The 24,931-nt window shown below is 35.1% G+C and overlaps 1 protein-coding gene across 3 annotated transcripts in view; it reads left to right on the top strand.

Moving 5' to 3' along the window:
• Positions 1–24,931, top strand: part of UBR5 (ubiquitin protein ligase E3 component n-recognin 5) — a 176,449-nt gene that overhangs the window by 94,617 nt on the left and 56,901 nt on the right. For 2 of the 3 annotated variants that reach the window (XM_027850037.1, XM_027850035.1), the window contains exons 15-22: positions 4,415–4,524; positions 8,601–8,713; positions 15,137–15,280; positions 15,393–15,504; positions 16,085–16,239; positions 16,946–17,143; positions 22,550–22,760; positions 23,386–23,512. In XM_027850037.1, coding sequence (XP_027705838.1) covers positions 4,415–4,524; positions 8,601–8,713; positions 15,137–15,280; positions 15,393–15,504; positions 16,085–16,239; positions 16,946–17,143; positions 22,550–22,760; positions 23,386–23,512 — 1,170 coding nt within the window. The remainder of the gene's footprint in view (positions 1–4,414; positions 4,525–8,600; positions 8,714–15,136; positions 15,281–15,392; positions 15,505–16,084; positions 16,240–16,945; positions 17,144–22,549; positions 22,761–23,385; positions 23,513–24,931) is intronic. The other variant, XM_027850036.1, reaches the window with a different exon arrangement.

Raw genomic sequence — 24,931 nt, 5'->3', positions numbered from 1 at the left:
CCCCAATTGATGATCATCCCCAATCATTTCCAATTCCTTGCCACCACTAAAAGAGCTGCTATAAATATTTTTGTACATATAGGTCCTTTTCCTTTTTGTTTTTATCTCTGAGATGCAGACCTAGTAGTGCTTTGCTTGGTCAAAGAGTCTGCATGGATTTATAGCCCTTTGGACATAGTTCCAAATTACTCTACAGAATGGCTGAATCAGTTTACAATTCTACCAACAAACAGTGTATTCATGTCTCTATTTTCCCATATCCCTTTCAACATTTATCATTTTCCTTTTCTGTCAGATTAGCTGATATCACAGGTGTTGGGTGGTAGCTTGGAGTTGTTTTAATTTGTGTTTCTCTAATCGATGGTGATTTAGAGCATATTTTCATATGACTATGCATAATTTGGTTACTTCATCTGAGAACTGCCTGTTCATATCTTTGACCATTTATCAATGGAGAATTACCTCTTAATTCTTTAAGTTTGGCTCAGTTCTCTATGTCGTTGAGAAATGAGGTCTTTATCAGGGAAACTTGCTATAAAATTTTTTTTCACAGTTACGGTTACTAACTGTGTATTTCCTCTATCCTGTTTTCATGTTTGTAGCTGAAAGTCTTTCAGTTCATAAAATGCCTGCACATCTCTCCCTCCCTCCCTTTCCCCCTTTGAGGATTATACTCAGCTTTGCTGGGTAAGTTATTCTTGGTTGCAAACCCAGCTCCTTTGCTCTTCTGAATAAAATGTTCCAATAATATTCAACAAACTTTTAATGGAGAAGCTACTAGATTTTATGTTATCCTGATTATAGCTCCACAGTATTTAAATTTTTTTTTCTTGTTTCTTATAGTATTTTCTCCTTAACCTGGGAGGTTTGAAACTTGGCTGTGAAGTTCCTATAAGTTTTCATATCGAGATGTCTTTCAGATGGTGATTGATGAATTTTTTTCTGTTTCTGTTTTACCCACTTTAGAATAAGAGAGAGCAGTTTTCCTTAGTGATTTCTCATAATATTGTATCTAGGCTCTTTTTTAAAAAATCATATCTTTCAGGTAGGCCAGCAATTCTTAATATTGTGTCTCCTTGATCTCTTCTCTAGATCACTTGTTTTTATAATGAGATGTTTCACATTGTCTTCTATTTTTTTCATTCTTTTGATTTTGTTTTATTATTTCTTGGTGTCTTGTGACATCATTAGCTTCTCCTTGCCTAATTCTAGTTTTAAAGGAGTTGTTTTATTTTTTTGTTTTTGCTAGGCAGTGGGGTTAAGTGACTTGTCCAGAGTCACACAGCTAGTTAGTGTTATGTGTCTGAGGCCACATTTGAACTCAGGTCCTCCTGAATCTAGTGTCGGTGCTCTATCCATTGTGCCACCTAGCTGCTCCAGGAGTTATTTTTTTTCTTAAGCTTTTGGATCTCTTCCAGTTGATTTACTTTCTTTTCATAGTTTTCTTGATTTTCTTTTATTGCTCTTAATTTTTTCCCTAATTTTTCCTCATCCTCACTTACTTGACTTCTAAAGTCCTTTTTAAGTTCTTCCAAGAACTGTTTTGGGCTTGTAACCATTTGACATTTTTCTTTAAAGTAGGAGTGGCTTTTTTAACTGCACTATCTCTGAGTGTTAATGCAGATCTTCTTTATCCCCATAGTTGCTGTGGTCGAATTCTTTTTCCTTTGCTTACTCATTGTTATTTTTCTTAGTGGCTTATTATTATAGTCAGTGTCTAGTCCTAAGTAGTGGGGAGTGATGCCTCAGGCTTCCAGTTTTTCATAGTGTTGTTTCCTAAGCACTGCCTGGGTGCCTAATCCTGGCTTTGTAACCTGAGCCAAAGCTATGGCCCCGTCTATGGCTGCTCTTGTTCCCTGTGGTCCCTTCTGGGCAACTCATCCCTCTGGCTTGGAATGGAAACCAGGAACTCTTCTTCTGCACATGGCCACAGCCAGCAGGGTCCCCACCCCCAGATATGGGCTTGTTCCTATACCCACAGCCTCAGCCTGGACCTTGGTGGGTCAGCGTGGCTGGGCCTGCCAAATAGACCCCCCCACAGTGTCCCATGAAGTTCCAGAAGTGGAGGACCCAGCTACCTGCAGGTTTCAGCAGAGTCTTTCTGAAAGTGTTTGCATTTTACTCTAGCCAAACCTCTGCCCATGGAGGTGGAGTTTTTCCTGAGGCTTCTCAGATTGTCTTAGGAGGATAACATCTTTGCCCCGACTTTTAAGTATTTCTGCCACTCTTAAGTTCACTTTGATGTTTGTGAGGGAAATTTGGAGAGCCTGGTATTTTTTTTTTTCCTACTCTGTCATCTTTCCTTCTTACTATATCTTGGTCACAGATCATAGCTTAGAAAAATTGTAGGACTGTTTGCTTTGAAAGAAGTATTTCTAAGTTTTGTGTCCTTTTTTTTCCCCTTGGGGAAATAAATCATTAAAATGTGGGTACCTAATAAAAAAATTAGGCTGCTTGACGCATGTATTCCTCACTCTGAGGAAGCCCCTTCAACCATCAGAGATGTTAAAGAAAACTTTATCATTATCCCCACTCCCCCAGTTTCTCTTTATTTTTAGATGTTTTTTAATGTTACACATTTTAACTATAAACTGTCATTAATAAATAATGTTAAATATTTGTTTCTTTAGGAAATTATCAAATAAACCTGAAAATCTGAGATTATTATGGTCATCTAAAGCTGCTGTAGAATCTTTAAAGTTGACTTGAAAATGTGCAAAGTTCTATATCCTCTTTTCCTTAGTTTTCTTAAACTTAATAAAAAAGGCTGTTAAGTTGAAAAATAAAGTAAGATAGTGATTTTAACTGGATTCTTATATTCTACTTGAGCTTTGTTGTGTTACTTTCTTGTAGAAGTATATAAATCATTACTCAGCATTCACTTACCACCACCATCATAATGTGGTGGTGGTGGTGGTGGTGGTGGTGGTGGTGGTGGTAGTGCTGGTGGTAGTAGTTCAACAACATGTGTTTACTTGGTATAATTATTTTGGTCTATTTTTTGACATTGATGAAAAATATTTTCAATTGTTCTATAGTTGTAAATATACACAAGTATTTTACTTTTGGGTTTCAGAATGTTTATGGTTCAACTCTTTACACTTTTCAGGAGAACCCGTCCTGTTTTCCTTGCTTATTCTTAGCTTGGGAGATATCACAATGATTTGTTTCATTTTTCTTCTGGTAAACAACATTATTAATTTATGATAATGAGGCCTTGGACCCCTTAAGCTTCTAGAATATAGTTCTAGATAATTAGAGTGGTTCACAGAATGAATTGCTAGTTTCATTTCTGTTTTTTAACCTAATGATATTAGATAACATTTTTTTTCCAGCTAAAAATTTATTTGTGGGATTTCTTTAAAGGACAAAAAAATGGGTCATTAAATAAACTTTTTTCTGAAGTATATAGTTGACTTTGCCAACTTGAGTTAACAAATTGAACTGAAAAGCTTAAAACGTTTCAGTTATAGATGATTCAATTCAAGTCTGTTGCTTTAGTCCACTACAGTGTCTCATTGCATCACTCAATGCCTTAGAAAGCTTTAGACCTTTATTTAGTTACCTTTTAGTAGATAACACTTGAATCTATTTGGACATGTCTGAGTGGTAGATTCTAATTTTTGAGCCATCTAAGTTTATGCTGCTAGTGCATAGATTAAGAAGCTTAGAGATCACTGAGTTTGTTTGATCTGTTTGACCAATGTGGGAAATCTCTTGATTAAGGACAAAGGAGTAGTGCTACATACATTCCCTAAAAGGGCAGCTAGATGGTGCAGTAGAGTTCCAGGCCTGGAGTCAGGAACACTTATCTTCCTGAATTCGAATCTGGCCTCAAAACACTTGGTAGCAGTGTGACCACGGGTAAGTCACTTAGCCCTGTTTGTTTAGTTTCTTTTTCTGTAAAATGAACTGGAGAAGGAAATGGCAAACCACTCCAGTATCTTTGCCAAGAAAACCCCAGGTGGGGTCACGAAGAATCAGACATGACTGAACAATAGCAGATATCTCATTAGTGGAATTCTTTCCCTTAACTGAACCCTTGAAGTACAGATGAATTTAATATACTGTCTTCCTTGATGCTAGATATGTGGAATAGTTGATTTTTTTTTAATGAAGGAAATATATCAAATAGTGTATGAAAATTATGTGTATTGGTAAATTTGTTTTTTGGTTTATATTTTAATACCTAAACCAATCATGTTTGTTAGTATTCTGAGGGTTGATAATTTTCTCATCTAAGTACCAGTTTCGCTAAAAGTTCATCATGTATATTTTAAATATTTCAAAGCTTTAATAAATATGGATTAACACAAAATTAATTTTTCAAAAGCCATTTTGCCAAGTTTTAGTGTTATATTTTTTCCAATACCTATTTTCTTACTGAGAAATAAAATCTTACTTTGAATTTTAGACCTGAAAGTAAACAGGAGCCTGTGAAAACTGAAATGGGTCCCCCACCTTCTCCAGCTTCCACATGTAGTGATGCGTCTTCAATTGCAAGCAGTGCATCAATGCCATATAGTAAGTTATGTAGCTGGTATAAATTTTTACATAAATATTTACAATAAGTTTGTTTTTATTGTAGCTCTATTCAGTCTACCTCTTGTTAGATGATGCATAAGTTTTAAAATATTACTGTGATCTTTTTAATGGTATAAATATATACTTAATCTAAAAGGAAGAAAAAGTTTTATAATTTTGATAATAGTCTTTATTTATCGTATTGGAGTAATGTTGATATTCCCAGGATAAAGTAAACCTTTAGTTAAAGTGAATTAGTACCTAAATTAAATCATTTTTCGTAGGCAGACAAAAAAGTAGTTGGTGGTTTGTTCAAAATGAATACCATTTGTGGGAACTCTTGGTTATATTTTTTAGTGTTTATGATAAGTTAAAAAAAAAAAAAAGACCACCATGAAGGTGATTGCAGTTTATGCTCCATCATCCTTTGCTGAGGATGAAGAGCTAGAGAAATTCTGGGAACTTGATAAGGGCCTGCAGTACAAGTTTGCAAAAACCATGCCTTGGAGTCCAAAGACCTGGAATCAAAGCCCATCTCTGACACTTGCTGTGTGACCTTAGGCAGCTTGCTTATCTGTCCAGGTCTTCATTTTCTTTATCCGTAAAATGAAGGGTTTAGTCTAGAGGCTTTTCAGGTCACTGCAGCTCCAGATTTGTGATCTTGGCTTGCATGCATGCTAGCTATGTGACTCTGGGCAAGTCACTTAACTTTTCTGTGTCTCAGATTCCTGTAAAATGGTAGAGTTAGAGTGAATCACCTCTAAAGTCCTTCAGTATACTTGTCATCAACAGAACAGAGAGATTATGTTCAGTTTAAGAGGCATCATTGTATAGTGAGTAGAGTGCTGGTCTGAGACCTGTCTTCAAATACTTATTCATACACTAGTTCTACTACTCTATTCAAGCCACTTAATCTCTCTTTACATAGCTAGGTAGAAGGGTGGATAGAGCTGAACCTTGAGTCAGGTTACCTAAACATATGCTATGTCATATTGATTCTTTTAATTTTTAGTCAGTTGGGGTTAAGTGACTTGCCCAGGGTCACACAGCTAGTAAGTGTTTGGTCTGAGGCTGAATTTGAACTCAGGTCCTCTTGACTTCATGGTCAGTGCTCTATACACTGTGCCACCTAGCTGTCCCTTGTCATATTGATTCTACCCTTCCTTCTTTTCTCTGCTCCCATGCCCACTGACATATTTCAGGACTTTATCACCTCTCCCCTCATCTGTTCTAATAGCCTTCTCTTTTAAGGGCATTTTCATGGTACAGTGGATAAAGTGCTGGGCCTGGAGTCAGAAAGACTTATTTTCCTGAGTTCAAATCTGGCCTTAGATCTTTACTACCTGTGTGACCCTAGGCAAGTCACTTAACACTGTTTGCCTCAGTTTTCTCATCAATAAAGTGAGCTGGAGAAGGAAATGGCAAACCACTTCAGTATCTTTGCCAAGAAAATCCCAAAATGGGGTCACAATGAGTCAAACATGACTGAAAAACAATTCTAGGACTTAGTAAAATGTCTGATGTATAGTTCAGGGTTATAGGGCTCACTTCTCAATCCCAAATGTTCTGTATTTATAAGTTCACAAGATCATAGATTTAAATTAGGATTTCATAGGTTACTGAATTCATCTCCCTAATTTTATTAATGAGAAAACTGACACTTAAAAGGGAAGTGACCTGTCTATGGTCATAAGAATAAGTAACAGAACTGGGATTTGAACTTGGGTCCTGTGATTACAAATCTAGTGTGGTATTTTTGTGAGATTTTTTTTAATAAAAGTGAAATCAGGAAGATTAGCTGTATCATATAAATTGCATACCAAGGAAATAGGTGGTATATGCAATGGTCTTAAAATTAGTATTGGATCATTTAACTACATAGCTCAGAGTAGGGGGAGATTAGAAAAAGCAGGGGAAAAAAAATCAAAAATTATTACTGCTAGGGAAAAAAAAAAACATAAAATGATCCATGTGCCTCCATTTTCTCTTAATGATGAGAAAAATACCAGAAATGAACCAGCAGGCTTTCAGAAACAGTTCTCTGCATCGTGTGACATTTTCATAGTCACATAGTTAATACAAAGAGTGGAAGAATGCTAGCTCTCACGGTGTTGATGATTGACAATAAAATACTTGGCTTGGTAGGGTGAAAGGCAACAAGGAATCTTCCCTGCATATGTTGAACCCATATAAGATTCCTTGACAATCACTGAGATAACATTCTTAAGTGACGATAATCATCTGTGATGATTAATATCAGATGTGAGGGATAAAATAGCAAAACATTTGTCCTTAAAAGGGTTTATCTGTTTTTGTCATGGATGGCATTCTCTATCAGGTTGAAATGAAGGAATAATTTCCAAAGTATGACGCATTACTTTTATGAATGTAGTTTAGCATTATGTTACAGGGTTCCTTTTGTGAGTTTTGTGTTGACTCAAAACAGATGGACCACCTAATCTAATGAAGAAAAAGCTAAAAATTAGAGAAGTTCTGTTGTCCCAACCATAACTTAGAGTTGTTTGCCCAGTTTGTTGAATTACTGTATCCATTAATACCAATATCTGGGACAGGTATTCAGAATTATAGAGGAACAAGAAAGTAGGCTGGATTGCATTTGGAAATTATGCAGTGTTTTTAATGAACCGAGCAGCTACCTATCCCCAAAACCCATTTTAAAAAATTATGTTGGGGCAGCTAGGTGGTGTAGTGGATAGAGCTTCGGCCTTGGAATCAGGCAGAACTGAGTTCAAATGCTGCCTCAGACACTTGACACTTACTAGTTGTGTGACCCTGGACAAGTCACTTAACCCCGATTGCCTCACCAAAAAGAAATTAAAATAAAAAATTATGTCTCATTTTTGTATGGTTGTGAATCTTCTAACATGATAGTCCTGAAAGAATTGAAATTGTAGGTGACTCAAAAGATGGTAGACAGGTGAATGATGAGTGTAAGTAGACTTCTGTTGTATTTCTTAAAATGACCTTTGTTCAGTAAGTGGTGATATAAGGAATTTCATCAAGGAAATGCAAGAGGGTGGGCTAGTCTTGTAAGAGTGAGAGACAAGAAATAAAGAGGGATAATAGCTTAAATGCTGTCCTCCCAAAATTTACGAACTACTGGAAGACAGATTCAAGTATGTTGGCTAGATTAGGAGAACATGGATTAGAACAGCACATGATAAGATAACATGTTTTGATCTGTAAAAAGAATACTTTGTAGCCATGAGATTATAGCTCTGTTGAAGTGTGTATTGTAAAAATATTATTTCTTTGGAATTTGTGGGGGGAAATTTTGTCGCTGAACCCATTTGTATCTCATATTAAGGAAAGATTAGCTCTAGAATGTTTATGTGCTGTCTAGTAGTTTTTTGTAGGTTTCTGGACTTCTGTAATTGATTATTCTGTAGTTACTTATAATTATATGATTACTTCACGTAATCCATATAATAAACTGTTAGAAAATATAAATTTAAGAAATTTTTTTATTGATTTCTCATCAGCATTTCTCCTTGTTCCCCTTCCAGAAAACAAATATTTTTAAAAGAAAAATCAGCAAAAATTGATCAATACCAAAAAAAAAAAAAAAGCCTGAAACCATGTAGTATATGCCATACATTTCAAATTCTATCTTACAGTCAAGTAGTTTCTTCAGATTCTGGCTATGGAAGACTTTAGGAAATGTTTGTAGTGAAACGTTAGTTTTCACAGAGTAATCTGTGGCCACAGCTATGTATAATTTACTAGATTTTTCATTCCTTAAATAAACCTTACTTGGGTTTATTTATCCTATTTATTTTTTCCTCAAATCTAATGTATTATTCAAATAATTGGCAATTTACTACAGTGGCTGCTTTTTTTTTTCCTTTTAAACAGGTCAGTTTATAAAGACATTGTATACAACAATTCATTAATCATTTGTTCTTGGGCATTTCACCTTTTTATACCTTAGTGTTATTTATTAGTCGTGTGTGTGTGTGTATTGTAGATAATTTTTTCTCATATTTAGATGAAATCTATAAAATCTCTTTTAAATTTTTTTTCTTTTGGTACTTACCATTTTGTTGTTGTCTAAGAACGACGGCGGTCTACTCCTGCTCCCAAAGAAGAGGAGAAGGTGAATGAAGAGCAGTGGTCTCTTAGGGAGGTGGTGTTCGTGGAAGATGTGAAGAACGTTCCTGTTGGCAAGGTTTGGAGAAAACCTTTGTTCTGTCTTTTTGAGATGTTAGTCTTAATCATTGTCATTTCTGGTTGTTACATAGCTTAGCTTTTAAAGAATTTTTTGAGTAATTTAATAACATTAGTTCCATTGTACTCTCCTACCTTTGTCATTTTTTTTTTTTATTGATTGAATATTAGAGTTGGAATGAACCTTAGAATGCATCTTGTTAAATATCTCAACCAATTTTTGAATCCTACTACCAAAAGTTGCTTCATAACCTCCATGAACTTTTCCTGAAACCTCTGGTCAGTAATGACCTTAGCTGCTTTTGTTTGACAACTCTCTAATACATAATAGTAATTGTAGTTAACTTATTTGTTCCTTACACCTTTACTGAATTTACTGGACTAAAAAACTCTATGATAGGAGAAATTCTTTAATATAAACTTTATATTACCTTCTGAGTCCATGACAATGTCTTAAACCCGGTAGGTGCTTAATAAATATTTGTTTGGCAGATGAATAACTGTGATCTCCAAAGATATAATGCCATGGAACATGTTAGCTCGTTCCATTTTTGGACTCGTAAAAATGTTCATCTTTGAAGCCAAAATATCCTCCTTATATCTCTCACCCATTGCACATTGCTACCCATTGTTTATTGTTTGAAGACAGCTATTATACTTTTACGTCTTCTCTCCAGATTTATACATGCTCAGTATTTGAACTGTTATTCCTATATCAATTTAATCTGCCCTATTTATTGACCTATTCCTAAATGCCCAAGTCAAGATACATTCACAGTTTAATGTTAATAAAAGTATAAATCATTCTTTCCTGGAACAAGTAATTATTTGAGAAATGCTTATTTGTTATAGTGCTGCATGAATATAAAAAAGTTACAAATTTAGTGCTATGCCATTCAGTCTGCCAATGAGTGATACTTTAAATATTAGACAAATAATAACTTCATTTGGGTGAGCAAAAGGTCTAGAAAATAACGGGGACAGGGCATTGCAAGGATAGCCCAAAGAAGGAAGGCATGGTTGTATTACTAGTCAACATAAATATATTGTAAAGCAGTGATCGTCAAAACCATTTGGTATTGGGTGAATAGTAGAAGAGCAGATCAGTGGAACAGAATAGATAAGGAAGGCCCAGAGAAAATTAACATAGTATTTCAAAATTTAGTAAACTCAGGAACACAAAATATCTGATAGAAAATATTGGGGAAACTAGAAAATAGTGAGCTAGAAAATAAATTTAGACATGCAGCTGATATCACTTATCCCATAAGCTCTAAATATATAAAGGTCCTGTTATTAACTATCACATTATAGTTTACTGTGCTTTGAAGCTCTGGTTAGTGAGAGAATTCATAATCAGCCTAATACATAGTTTCTCTTTTTTTCCTTTATATTGTTGCCCAACCTCTTCTGGCAGTTCTCCTTATTGACCTTCCATTATTCCCAGAAGGCTAGTACTCACTTCTAACTTACTGGAATCTCATACTTCCTTTAAGAGTTTCTTTACGAAGCCTTTTCTACCCCTTACTTGCCTGACTACTGCTGCACTCTCTCCTGAACCAACTTCACATTTATATTTTATTCATTATTAATATATTTACATATGTACTTTATTTGCCCTGATAGGATATAAGGTTCTTGAGGACTGTTTGTATTTCCATTGCCTATTCCGATTTTTGGAATGTAGTAGGTACTTAAAAATGCTAGCTAACTCCTTGACTTAATCTGTAGAAGTGAGCATAAAGGAAATGAGAGACAATTTTGGTTGTATAACTTTAAAGAGGTTTTACAAAAATAAGACTAATGTAACCAGAATAAAAAGGTAAATTGATAAGTGCGGAATAATCTTTGAGTCAGAAAATGTTAAGGATCATGCCCCAGAATATAAGTTCGTATTTTTTTTTTAAAAGAATTGCAAAATTTTGACAGCCATATTTGAAGTATGCTTTAAATCACTAGTGAGAGAATTGTAAATGAAACAGTTCTGAGTTTTCACTTCCTACCTTTCAGCAGGCAAAGATGGAGGCACTGGGAGCACAGACACAATGCACTGGTATTGGCTGTGAATTACTGATTTTGGAAAACAACTTGGATTTATGTCAACAAAGTCATTAAAATATTCATGCCCTTTGACTCAGCAAGCCTGTATCCCAGGGAAATAAATGACAGAGATAGAGTTTGTTTATGTGCCAGTGTAGTCTTAGTAGCCCCTTAGTACAGATGGGAGTGAGGGGTGGGGCAGTTTGGTAATAGTAGAACAAACTGTACTAGGTGAATGTGATAGAAACATGGGAAAATTCATATGAAATGATGAAAAGTGAAGGAAGCAAACCAGAAAAAGTAACTTACAAATGAGTACCATGATGTAAATACAAAGAACATAAAAAGAAGCCAAACTCTCGAGTGTTTATAATGATCAGTTTTGTTCTATGAGAACAGATAATGTAACATTCTTCTTTCTCTTCAGCTTAGAGTGGGGAACTTGGAGTACAGAACGTTGTGTATGCTATCAGGATTGGGTGTTTTATTGAGTTTTTCTTTTTGATTAACTACTTTTCTTTGATAGAAACTTAAGGTTCATTGCTAAAGATATGGGAAGGGAGTTACTATATTTGGAAATGACTGATGTAAAAACAGAAGGTTTCAATCACCTTTATTTAAAAAAAAAAATCTATTGACCAATTGTGGTCCAAAGAATAGTTGAAGAAACTCCTCACTTCCTGTAGTAGAGCAGGGAGAAGTATAATTGTAGAATGTTAAATATGCTTTCAAACACACACCAAGATTTTTGCTTATCTGTTCTTTGTTACAAGGGAAGACTGTGTGTCAGACCTGTACAACCTTGGGTGTATGGGCTGCTTATGGCCCACAGGTCGCTTGCAGCATGCCAAAGATTTTCCTCTACATTTTTCGTGGACCACCTGAAATCCTTTGGAGGTCAACGGCCGTAAGCGGCCTGTGAGCCAGAGATCGTACAGGCTTGCTGTATGTGGTGATGAAGATATGGGGAAATGACAAGTACAAAATTCGAAAAGACCTCAATAAATGATAAAAAACAAACAAAAGAAGACATTTAGCAGCACTGTTATTTTGAGTTGTCTGTAACTAGGATAACGGCATATTTGACTTGGGATTTTTGTTTTTGTTTTCCCTTGGTTGCTGCTAGTCTTATCTCTGAGCTTCCTGAAGGAGATTATTTTACCTAAGCCATTGCAATCACTTAATTCTATTCAGGGTTTGTGGAATTGTAATCAGTTCCAGGACAAAACTCAGTGATGATATTTCTAGAGAAATCCTTCTGTTCTCCTAGAAGTGCTAATTTTTCTCCTAGAAACTTGAAGCTAACTATTTAGGTATAGTTTTGAGGTTTATTATTTTTTATTCAGAGGCAGCTAGGTGGCACAGTGGATAGAGCACAGGGCCTGGAGTCAGGAAGAACTGAGTTCAAATCCATCCTCAAAACACTTAATAGATTTGTGACCCTGGATAAGTCACTTAATCAGTTAATCTTCCATTTGCCTTAATCCAGCTGGAGAAAGAAAGGCAAACCACTCCAGTATCTGTGCCAAGAAAACCTCATGGACAGTATGGTCCACAGGATCATGAAGAGTCAGACGTAACTGAAACAACACTTTTTTGTGTCCGACATTTTGTGTATTCTTGGCTAAAATGAATGATTTCTTAATTTATTACTTCAGTATTGCTATTCATACCAAATCTCTGCCTAATACCAAATGGGAATAATTGTGTGTTTTTCCCTAAAAAGGCTAATAAAGAAAACTAATAGAGAAGAGTTTAGGCAGTTCTTGCTTTCTTTTCATTCTTGCTTTTCTTACTTTGCTACCAATCATTGCTAGACATAAGTATCCACATTGGAGTAATGTAATTTTATTTTCCGTTTTGAATGTTTGATCACAATTGTCAAAAGAAGGGGTGCCTGAGACCTTTTTAAGATGAGAGGCAACTTGCTATGATAATGTAAAGGACTCTGAACTTAGAGGCAATTACAACTGAGGTTTGAATCCTACTTCCAACACTGTGTGACTATATGAAAAATACTTTGCTCTCTCAGCGTTTAGTCTTTTCATCTGTAAAGCAGGGATGGCAATTCCTATAATAATTAACTTACAGGTAATCTTAGCGCCTTCATTTTGTAGTTATATCCACTTTATCCTGTATAAATCTTATATTCATATGTACGTGTTGTCTCTCAATTTGATAGAACTTTGAAGGCAAGGGCTTTTCCATAGTGTTTGGCATACAGTAGGTACTTACCAAAAGGTTAATGACTTGACCCAGATTGTTTTGAAGATTAAGACTTTGAAAATGTAAATGTCTTACCTTAGCTGCTCTTGTTCAGTCTTTTTCAGTTTTTTTCAACTCTTTGTGACCCCATTTGGGGTTTTCTTGGCAAAGATAGTGGAATGGTTTTGACATTTCCTTCTCCACCTCATTTTTCAGATGGGGAAACTGAGGCAAACAGGGTTAAGTGACTTAGTCAGGGTCACATAGCTAGTCTGAGGCCAGATTTGAACTGGGAAGATGAGTTTTCCTGACTCCAGGCCCAGCACTCTATACACTACTCCACCTAGTGGCCCCCTAGCTGATATTTCAGGACTGAATAAAATTTTCTGCAAAGTCTTAGTAGTAATGATAATAGTATTTAATAGTAATGATAGCTAACATTTATATAGTAGTATGTGCCAGGCACTATGCTAAGTGCTATACAGTTATTATCTCATTTGATCCTCATAACAACTCTGGAAGATAGGTGCTATTATATTATCTCCATTTTATAGATGAGGAAACTATGGCACATAGCTAGTAAGTCTTTTGGGGGCGGGGAGGGTGGATTTTTGAGGTCTTAGGATCATAGATCTAAAGCCAAAAGGGACCTCAGAAACCAACTAGTACAACTTACATTACAGATAAGGAAACTGAGGCCTGGGGAGATTGAAGGGACTTGCCCAAGAAAGTGAGACAAACAAGGGTTAAGTGACTTAGTCACAGCTAGTAAGTATCTGAGGCTATATTTGAACTCAGGTCTTCCTGATTCTAGGCCCCATATTTTATCCCACTACTCTATCTAGCTATCCTTTAAGATAGGAAGGAGAATGTTTATACAATTGAAAACCTTTTTTTTTCCTTCTGTGTATCAATGATCTTAACTTTATCTAAATTAATTTATCTTAGTTTTATTTAAGTTTATTTTATATCTTAGTTTTACTCTACAATGTGACAAGGTACTCAGTACAAAAACATTGCTTTAGAAATAGTTTAGCTCCTAGCTTCTTCATATGTTTGGTATTTCATCTTAAAACTGTTGAAATTTCTGTAAAATATGCTTATCTGCAGTTTGTAATATTCCTCATTTAATTTAACAAAACCCACAATCAGGGAGGCTAGGGGATTATGTTTTTTATATGCTGAATTGTCTTATCCTTCTATGTTATTCAGCTTCTAAATAGATTATTGTCCTTTCATCTGATCTTATTAAACTTACTTAAGGGATCCATGACTTTATACATGTGACCGCTTCCTCCAAAGGAGATTGCTGATCCCTTCTTTTACAGTTTTATAGATGATTTTTGAGTACTGCTATTGGAAAACAAATGCCAAACAGCATTTGACCAGACCTGTAATCAAAGCCTTTACAGTTTGGTAGGACCTAGTTTTTGCTTCTTTGCCATTGATTTTGATATAACCAGTGGTCACTGACATGCCTTAAGAGGAAATTAAGCAGGACTTTAGTGCAGGTTTGCATGGTGGTATGATATATCCCATGATTTAAAATGAGGAATGATTATTGATGTGGTTTTTTTTTTTTTTTTTTTTTTTTTTTTTTGGTGGGGGCAATCGAGGTTAAGTGACTTGGCCAATATCACACAGCTAGTTAAGTGTCAAATTTCTGAGGCAGATTTACTTCTCGGGGCCTCCTGACTTCAGAGCCAGATACACTATGCCACCTGACTGCCCCTAGATTGCTTTTTAATAGAGATAAAAAGTTGGTTAACTTTGTGGACTTTTTGCCTGCAGTTGTTTAGTTGATGATTCAAAGTCTACAATTATTAGTCATTTAATTTTGGTTAAGATTTCCAAAAACTGAAATGTAAACTGTCTACTACAATAATCCTTGCTATTCTACATACTACTTTTGTGACTTGACAAATCACTTTTCTTCTCTTGGACTCATTTTCCTAAACAGTAAAATGAAGGGGTTAGAATAGATGACCTCAAATGTTCCTTTTAGCTTGGAATCTCTGATGCATAGATTTTGTTATCTTTTTTTTGTTTCCTACTACAATAATGACCAAAAGAATCTTAACTTTCTCTTCTTAATTTTAAATAGAATTGATGCATAGAATCTATATATTGATTTCAATTTAGTGCTTTAAGTAACATTTTTAATATGTTATACACCTAGGTACTAAAAGTAGATGGTGCCTATGTTGCTGTGAAATTTCCAGGCACTTCCAGTAATACAAATTGTCAGAGCAGCTCTAGTTCAGATCCTGATCCATCTTCTCTTCTTCAAGATTGTAGGCTTCTTAGAATTGATGAATTACAGGTATGTTTGAAGTCATATTTTAGTACATTTAGAAGTTATATTCAGCTGAAGTTTTGGGTTAACTTATGGTTGTATGTAGACTCAGAAACATAATTTCTTTTTTACTATGTAGGTGGTCAAAACTGGTGGCACACCTAAAGTTCCTGACTGTTTCCAAAGGACCCCTAAGAAGCTGTGTATTCCTGAAAAAACAGAAATTTTAGCAGTTAATGTAGATTCAAAAGGTAAAGCTTTTTTCATCTGTGTAACTTTTTTCTTTCAATTTCCAATTGCCCCTTCATTATCTTTTTATCCTTTTCATATAAATAAATGGGAATGGTTTTAAAGGTGATATGAAGAAAGTTTGGGGAAATAGTACAGACTGATTCAAGGCATTATCTATTAATAGAGGGACGCTATGGTGTAATGAAAAAAATATCGTAAAGGAATCAAGCCTTGGTTTGGGTCTTGACCCCCACCATTTATTATGTTGCCTTGGATAAGTTACTTAGCCTGAGCCTCAGTTTCTCTATTTGTAAAATTGAAATAGCAACACCTAAATTATCCACCTCATGTGGTTTTCATGATCTAGTGAGACAAGATAAAAAAGTAATAAATTTAAGATGGTGTCATTGAAGGTGGGTGGCTGTGGTGGTGGTATTCTGTGATTGAACTTGCTGTAAGCCTACTGAATATGGTGGGTTTTGTTTGAATTGCTTTTCATATTGACTTGCTAGAAATTTTTGGGTTTGTGATAAGGGTATTGGTGTTAGATAAATCAATGAATGTAATTAATTTTTCTTCTTCATTTACATGTTGCTGAAGGTGTGCATGCTGTTTTGAAAACTGGGAATTGGGTGCGATACTGTATCTTTGACCTTGCTACAGGAAAAGCAGAACAGGAAAACAATTTTCCTACTAGTAGTATTGCCTTCCTTGGTCAGAATGAGAGGAATGTTGCTATTTTCACAGCTGGACAGGTATGAAGATAGTGAAATAGTTTAGTTAAGAGACACATAGAATTTTGGAGGAAATACATACTTTATAAAGTTTATTAGGATTTAGGGTGCTTGCATAGTAACTTGTAGCAACATTTAAAAAGCATTTAGCCCATTTTGTAAGTGTTCCATGGCAGCTTGGGTTCAGTTCTTACCAGTATTGCTTATTTGAAGAAAAGAATTATTTCCAGCCTCTTCTCCACCGACTTGATTTTCACCAACAATTATAAATGAGCCAACACTAAAATTTTAAGAACCCATATTCCTGTGTCTTTTATTAGACAAACACAGACAGATTCTAAAGCCTCTTGACTATTTTAACCCTGTATATGAGGCAGTGGGGCATAATGAACTTTTAAGTTGACTTTAATGTCAGCAAGACCTAGTTTCAAGTCTTACCTCTGAAATATACCTGTTTTGTGAATGACCCTGGAATAGTCTCTTGAACTCTCATGTTCTAGGTAACTTTAAAACTATAAATTACGGGGATGGTGCTGACCTCCATTGGTAGAAAAAGTGCCTCACCTGGACTTCCTGAGACAAGTGAAATCACTGGTTTTTCCCCTACCTATCCTTAGCATATTTTAATATCAGAACTCTTACATTCATTTTAACATACAATTTTAAATTAAGTCTATTATAGCAAAACTCAAGTACTTTTGTTTTCCCTTTCCTTTCCTCAATACAGGAGTCACCCATTATTCTTAGAGATGGAAATGGTACGATCTATCCTATGGCAAAAGATTGTATGGGAGGAATAAGGGATCCCGATTGGCTTGATCTTCCACCTATCAGTAGTCTTGGAATGGGGGTGCATTCTTTAACAAATCTTCCTGCTAATTCAACTATCAAAAAGAAAGCTGCTATTATCATCATGGCCGTAGAGGTAATACTTCACATTATTCCTTTTATGAGGAATCAGAGCCATTGCCCTGATCCAGCATATTCTTTATTTTCTTTGGTTTGGCAAGTTTACCTTGGTAGCATTTCTTAAAATATTTCTTTGTTACAGGAAGTTATATGTATGACTATGACAAATATTTTTCGTTAGTTTGAAGTAAACAGTTTAAATCAACGTTATTTACAGTCAGGTACTGAAGTGTCTAGAATCTGTCAAATTTCTAGAAAGGGCTTGACAATCAAAATAAAGTTTTATGTGTAACTTGAGTTTGGGCAGTGTTTTTGAAAAGCAAGCCTTATTAGGAACAAATTTCGTTATACTTAGCAATATCTTTAATTGACTATATCCAAGAAGCTGGTCAGTGAGTCTGACATGTCAGTTAAAGCAGCCTAGATTAATCAGAGAGTTCTGAGTAGTAGTAGAAATTGAGGTGTAAATTAGAATTACTTTGTTGTACAGTATATTCATAGAAATAATTTGACACTTTAGTATGTTAAAACAAGTCTTTATGTGCAAAATATAACCTCCCTTCCTTTTAAATTTGAATAAGTTATTAAGGTTTAAACATTCAGATCTGGCAGTATCAGATTCTATGTATTCTTATATTCTAACTACATTTGTACCCTTTTAATTTTTATAGATGTGTAGATGTGTCTTTCTATCTATATGAATGTCTCGGATAGTTGATGTTTACTCTGTTGAGAATTATTTTATGGATAGAAATATTTCTAAAGTTATTATAAACTATCCTTCCATCAGAACTACACTGCATTATTTATTTAGTCTCTTCTTGGTGACTCACAGTCGTTCTTAGGACCATCGGTTTATTTTATTGTGTATGCCCTTGAGGAGTCATACATCATTGCACAACCATATCTTTGAGGAGCTGTTAAGGTATTGGGGCTTAGGCCTTTCATATTATGCTCCCTGGACTGATTTATCCATCTATTTTTGTGTCTGCCTATGACTGCTTTTATTTTCTCATTTTAAATCTTAGCTGTTAATTTTTTTTTCTTTGCATCATTTTTTTAAATAACCCTTCCCTGCCTCATGGCCACCTTTAATTTGCTGTGGGCTGAAAAACCCGATTAGATTTGTATATTAAATATTATTTCAGTGAGCACCATTAACTCCAGAATCTCTCCTAATAATACTCATGAGCTTTAGTTCAGGGGCCTTGAGTCCCTTTCCCCAGGAGATCTGTTTCTTTGTTTTTTTAAACATTTTTTAAACTTTATTTCCTGGTTTTTGACTCTTCAGATATTGAGGTTTTTTGGTAAGTAAATGTAGACTATGTGTGTTTTCTCTTTAAAAATTTAACTTTCAAAAAAGCAGAGGTCTCTTTTTGTTAAAAGGATAAATTTGTAAGCGTGTCATTTGATTAAAATTCCTCTGAGAAACAGGTCTAACAAATAAAAGAGTAAAGTAGTGTATGGTTATTGTTACTGTATTTAGTCTAGGAGTGCATAGAGTCTTCCCTATAGTGTGTCAGTCTGTTAGCAAGTCTACCACCCTATTTCCAGACAGTATATTTTGCCAGAGAGGTATTATATTTGTTTTGCTGTCACTTGTTTTAGAAGGCTTAGAGGTTGTCTTTTTTTTTTTTTTTTTTTTAAAGAGAATTTCATACTTCCTCCTCTGGTCCTGTCTCATAAGCTTAGTTTTCTAGTCCAAGCCTTATGGATAATTAGATTCCCATTATAGTAATCTTAGGTGTAAATACTAATAAAAAGAATGTTTATAAAAAAAAATTGGCTAGTGTTTCCCTTACAAATATTCAAGTAATTTAAGGGTTTCTGCTCAATAATGAGACAGTTACAAGATTTCCTTCTATGAGCTTCAAACCGAAGGCTTTTTTTTTTTAAACAATTCATTTATTCAACTATCTGTTAAATGCCTGTTGAATATCCAACAATGCATGATTCGTTTAAGATGCAGAAAGTATAGTATAGTAGTATATAGTAGTTCTATATTTCAGCATGCCTCAGATTTACTTTGTAAATACTACTTAATGTCAGCACGGTTTAAATACTGCTCTTTGTCAGCATAGTGTTGACATATAAGTTCATAAGTACTTATTGAGTTGAGTATTTGGGAACCCCCAGACCTCTTGGCCATTCCAGTGTAGCCAATTACAGCCTGTCCTAAAGACCTTTCTTGAGTCTTTATCATGGACCATAGTGAGGCCTCTTACACAAGTGCTGATTTTGACATTTCTAGCCCGTGTATCAAATGGCCTGATTATTGTGTTGTGTTATTTAATGCCACCAAATGTGGTAGGATATTTTAAAATCTTCTTGGGGAAGCATAACAGTGACTTAGCAGCATTTCAGGTTTTGGTTTGGTTTTTTTTTTTGCCTTTTTTTTCTTTTCTTTTTTTTTAAAATTAGCCAATTGGGGTTAAGTGACTTGCCCAGGGTCACACAGCTAGTAAGTGTCAAGTGTTTGGTTTGAGGCCAGATTTGAACTCAGGTCTTTCTGACTTCAGGGCCGGTTTTCTATCCACTTACCCACCTAGCTGCCCCATTTTTTTTCTTTTTCTTTGTTTTTCTTTTTTTCTTTTTTTCTTTTTTTCTTTTTGATGAGTCAGTCGGAGTTGCCTTGGGTCACACAGCTAGTAAGTGTCATGTATCTGAGCCTGGATTTGAACTCAGGTCCTCCTGACTCTAGGACCAGTGCTCTATCCACTGCGCACCTAGCTGCCCCTAGCATTTCAGGATTTAACTAATTCCTAGATAACTATTATTAGATGGAGAAGAAATTTAATTAAAAGGAACTTATCTAAAGTTGTGTTAGCTTTGATATGGCCCATGGAAAGAACTGAACTTTTACCTTCTGAATCTGTTTCCTACTACTCAGTATGTTTTTTTAGAGCTGGAAAGGACTTTCAAGACCATGTAGGTCAGACTCCTTCATTTTCTAGAAGAGAGTACTGAGGCCAAAGTACTGGCTTGCCAAAGGTCAGGCAAAAGTAGTAACAGATCCAGGAGAACCTAGATTGTCTAATGCTAAATCCAGTAGGTTTAGGGGATGTTCAACAAGTAATTCCATCAGTATTCCCAGCTTCTTTGAACAGTGAAGTGCATTAGATGTCACTAATGGATAAGCCTTCTACTTACTGATTTCTGGCGAGTTGAAATTTATGCCTTACTCACAGGTCATGTGCAGTATATTGTGTTTTGGGTATCCCCTACTGTCTGTCCTGTAGAGACAGCCCTCCAATTTCTCTTGCAGCAGGAAACACATGCTTTTCCTATGGCTCTTCCTGGTCTGGACAAAGAGAATTAAAGAACCAGGTTAGGGATAGAGGGACACTCTCCCATCCTCCCAGCTTCTGTCATCTTCCAGAGGAATCAGGTCTGAAACGTAACTCTGTCTTTTTTGACGGTGCTTACTATTGCCTAGAAGCTACTTATCTCCCCTCCCCACCACCCCATCCCTTCAACTTGCAGATTGTAAATTATTTCCCAAGATAGGTTATAAATTGCTTGAGGAAAGGAGCTATACTCTTGTATCTCCCCCATCACAACTGTACAACACAACACCTAGTATTGTGATTTGCCATAGCAGACATTCAATAAATAATGTTTATTTTTGGGTTGAATTAATAACAAACCATTCCTGCAGATAGGTGGTTTATATTGCAGTTTTGATTTTCATATTTCATTGTTAAGTATCAGTCAGTATTTCTTATTTCTCTACCTATGTGCATTTCAACTTTTTCACTGTTTCTTACTTATTGTCCTAACTTGTAAATAACTGTTGTTGAGGTTTAAGGTTAGATTTTTTTAGGGAAGGAAATGTTTTAATTGTTGGTATTATACTCCCCCAATGCTTAGCATAGTGTCCTGGTTTGTAAAAAAGTGACTAAAAACTATTTGTTGAATGTTCTAACTTGGTATTCATACTTGCTGACATACTTTCTACAAGAAAGGAGAATCACTTTGTCTATAGGAAAACTTAAAGAATCCTAAAGTTTTCAGGTTTAAGATATTTAAAATAGAAACCTGTCTCCAGAAGTATTTTGTTTGACAAGTTCCTTGCGAAGATGTAAAATACCTAAATGTTCAGTATGCTGAACACCTTTGTTTTATTCCAGCAATCATTAAAAAAAGTAATGAAACTGTATAAGAGCTAAAGATTTTAATTCACACCAATTTTATGGAATTTCCACTATGAGTCAAAAATATTTAGGGTTTTTGTAGAATCAAAACTAGAGGTCTAATTAAAATTATCAGGCCTGTATAGATTTGGCTATGATTGAAATTAGAGCACACTCATTCATGCTACTTATGATATTATTGAGAGTTGAGATATTTAATTCTTTAAAGTATTTGTCCCTCAGGCCCTTTTAGGAAGGGACACACTTATAAATAAGTCTGATCAATGTTATATAAAGAAAAATAGAGTTTTCTAAACTAAAAGAAATTGAACGAGATTCAATACAATTTGCTTATGTAGAGGCCAAGTATTTGGAACATGGAGAACCAGATATTTGTGCCTCTAAATCTGGACATCAAAACTCGTACACCTCGGTCATTGTAAAGCCTCTCAGGGCTATCAAGGTCCAGCAGAAAAAGCACTTCATATGGATTCAGAAACTGGGTGCAAGCCTAGGCCTTGCCGCTCATTGCTCATGTGACCTGGGGTTTGTTCCTTTCTCAGCTTCAGTTCCCTCAATTGTAAAATTCAGGGGTTGCACTTAATGTTCTCTCATAATTCATAAGAGAAGTAGATGATTCTAAGATCCTGTCTATGTCCTCTGACTTTGAGCTGTTGAGTCACTTTTCAGGGATAGATCTAAAAGATCTGGTAAAGTACCTCGCATCAGAGGGTGTAGTGTTCTGTTGCTAATGACAGGTGTGCTCATAACAGCAGGAAAGTGACAGAAAAACAACCAAAGAAAGCATAGTGTTGTCAGGATGTTTAGTGGCAAAACTTGTATACTTAAGCCATCCATGGTATCACTGTCCTAGGAATAATGTTTGTAATCGAGGAAATGAAGTATTTTGTTTATTCTAGAGCTTCAGAAGCACATGCATCAAAACGGTTATAATTTTGGTGCTTGAAAGGGGAGAAGGAAAAGCTTCTAGAAAGTATAATTATGTGTAACAGTTCAGTCACTTGCATTGCCAGATAGACAAGATATTACTGTACTAATTGAATATACAGTAGACACAATTCTAGTAATCTTACCTTTTGTTGATATTTTAAACCTTTTCCCCTCACATTATCAGGGAAAAGATGGATTTGGTTCTCTTTCTTAAATGTGTATGAGAGAATATCCTGGATTACAGAAGTGATTATTCATTTCTAGATGTGACCTAAAATTTTAGTCTTGGTACTTAATGTAGTCATCATTTTTCCTTCATTTTTTTTATTTGAGTACAGAAACAAACTTTAATGCAGCATATTCTCCGATGTGACTATGAGGCCTGTCGACAGTATCTTTTGAATCTTGAGCAAGCAGTTGTTTTGGATCAGAATCCACAGATCCTACAGACATTCCTCAGTCATAGATGTGATGGAAATCGTAATATTTTGCATGCTTGTGTATCTGTGTGCTTTCCAACCAGCAACAAAGAAACTAAGGAAGAAGAAGGTAAGCTTAAAAACTGCCTGGAAGGTAAAAATTATCTATCTTACCTAATGGAAGGGTATATGACATAGAAATAACTTTTGGGAGGAAAATATATATGTATTGCATACTTGCATTCATACTTATTGCATACCTAATAGCCAGTGAATAACACTGATTTTAGTCATCACTGCCTGGTTTTCTTACTGTAGAAAATTTCTTGAAGTTCAAACTCATTGATAGGGAAATTACTTTGATACTGTTTTTTGGAAAATGTTATACTTGAAATGTGTTCATTATTAATCATATAAACCTCACTTCCTTGAGAATATCCAGGAGAATAAATGATGGGAAAACTTTCAGGGTTTTACTTTATTTTGTATAATGTTTTGATTACCTAGTTTTTGTACATGTACTATTTTCTGAATTTTATCTTAGTGTTTCATTAAAGCAGACATAATAATTACCATAAAAGAACAGTGGTAAAACTATCTTTTCTTAACTAGATGTTATTTCCTATAGAATAGAAACATTTCCTACTTTTATCATGTTACACTGATTTGAAAAATTAACAAATAAAAGTATTAGCTAAAGTTAGTTTAATTTTTCATTTTTTGCCTGTGGTACCAAATATTTTCTTATGTTTCAGAAGCAGAGCGCTCTGAAAGAAATACATTTGCAGAAAGACTTTCAGCAGTAGAGGCTATTGCAAATGCCATATCCGTGGTTTCAAGTAATGGCCCAGGTAATCGGACTGGATCATCAAGTAGCCGAAGGTAAAGTGATTTTTAACCAGAAACTTTGATTTTGAGAACAGAAAAATACAAAAGAAGAAAGTAGTCTTAATATTTTTTGCAACACTTGTAATTCTAGTTTCACTATAGAAAGGAATGTCTGATGTGATTGAGGGCAACATTTGCAGTCATCATCCTCCATCCTCTCCCAAAAGCCCCAAACTCCAAAATCTAGTGAATTGTTATCCTGTTATAATCCAAAGGGATAGTATACTTTTCACTTTTCCAAGTGTTTTAAATTAATCATTGTTGTATAGGAGAAACAGATACCTAATTGAAAAGAACTCCCATTATTTATTCTTGTATATATAACCTAGGTCTCTGTGTTAGCATGTCCTGATAATGAAAGGAAATACCAGGAAAATCTCTTACCACCTAATTTAGGACTGTGTTGCACAAAAAGAATTTGCACCATGTTAGTGTGCCTAAGTTGTGAGATGAAGACTATATGGCATGTTCAAAAAATTTTTAAGTTTTTGAATAGATAATGTTCCAGGAAAATTTTCTTTGACAGGAAGGAAAAGCACCCTCATTTCATACTTAATGCAGGCATAATTTTTGATTACTGGTGTGTCTGTCATTATAAAACAAATGTTAATGTAAAAACAAGGAATCAAACTTCCATTAAAAATTTTTTTTCTCCAATTGATATCAAAAAGCCTGCCCCTGCAAATAAAGCTTTTAGGTACAAAAAGAGATTAAGCTAAAAAGCACGCATTTGTGCCTTTACATAACTCCTTTCATTCTCTCTTTCTGTCTCTCGCTTACTTTATGTTTCACAAAATATTTTCTGTACAACTATGTATGCCCCTATGAAATAGGTAGTGAAAGTCTTATCCTCATTTTTTCAGGTGAGCATACTGAACCTCAGGAAGCTTAAGTGACTTGCTGCCCCATTCCTCAACCCAGTTCCCTCATCACTTCTCCCACACTTCCTTGCCAGGATCACAAAAATAGTGAGTGGAGCAATTCTAGTAACTCCAAGTCCAGTACTCTTTCCACTATACTACACTGCTTCTCTGTGTCCAAAATTATGACTTCAATGAGGCACAGAAAGTAAAATGTACAAAATGAAAAATATTTTCACTGTTGTCTTCAACTTATATGTTTAGGACTCTGCTAGATAGAAGGAAAGGTTTGGGTCTAAAATTTATAAAAAGATTACATTATTCAGAAGTTAGTATCTGAATTATTTCAAGCATTTTACTTCCTTGGGGAAGGTGCTGATGGAAATCCAGTTGGTTTCTGTGATATGGTTGGTCCAAATACCACTGCTGCCATCCTTTGTTCATGTGAGGATTATTTTGAAGGCAAACACTGAAAGGAGCTTCAGGAGTGGGTAATGAATGGCTCACAAATAATTTGCAGTATAAGCTCCTCTGAGGAATTTGCTGAAGATTT

Source organism: Vombatus ursinus, unplaced genomic scaffold, assembly GCF_900497805.2.
Source record: "Vombatus ursinus unplaced genomic scaffold, bare-nosed wombat genome assembly UNPS02008961.1, whole genome shotgun sequence".
Classification (NCBI taxonomy): Eukaryota; Metazoa; Chordata; class Mammalia; order Diprotodontia; family Vombatidae; genus Vombatus; species Vombatus ursinus.
Note: the sequence above shows the minus strand (reverse complement) of the source record. Positions and strands in the feature narration are given on the sequence as shown.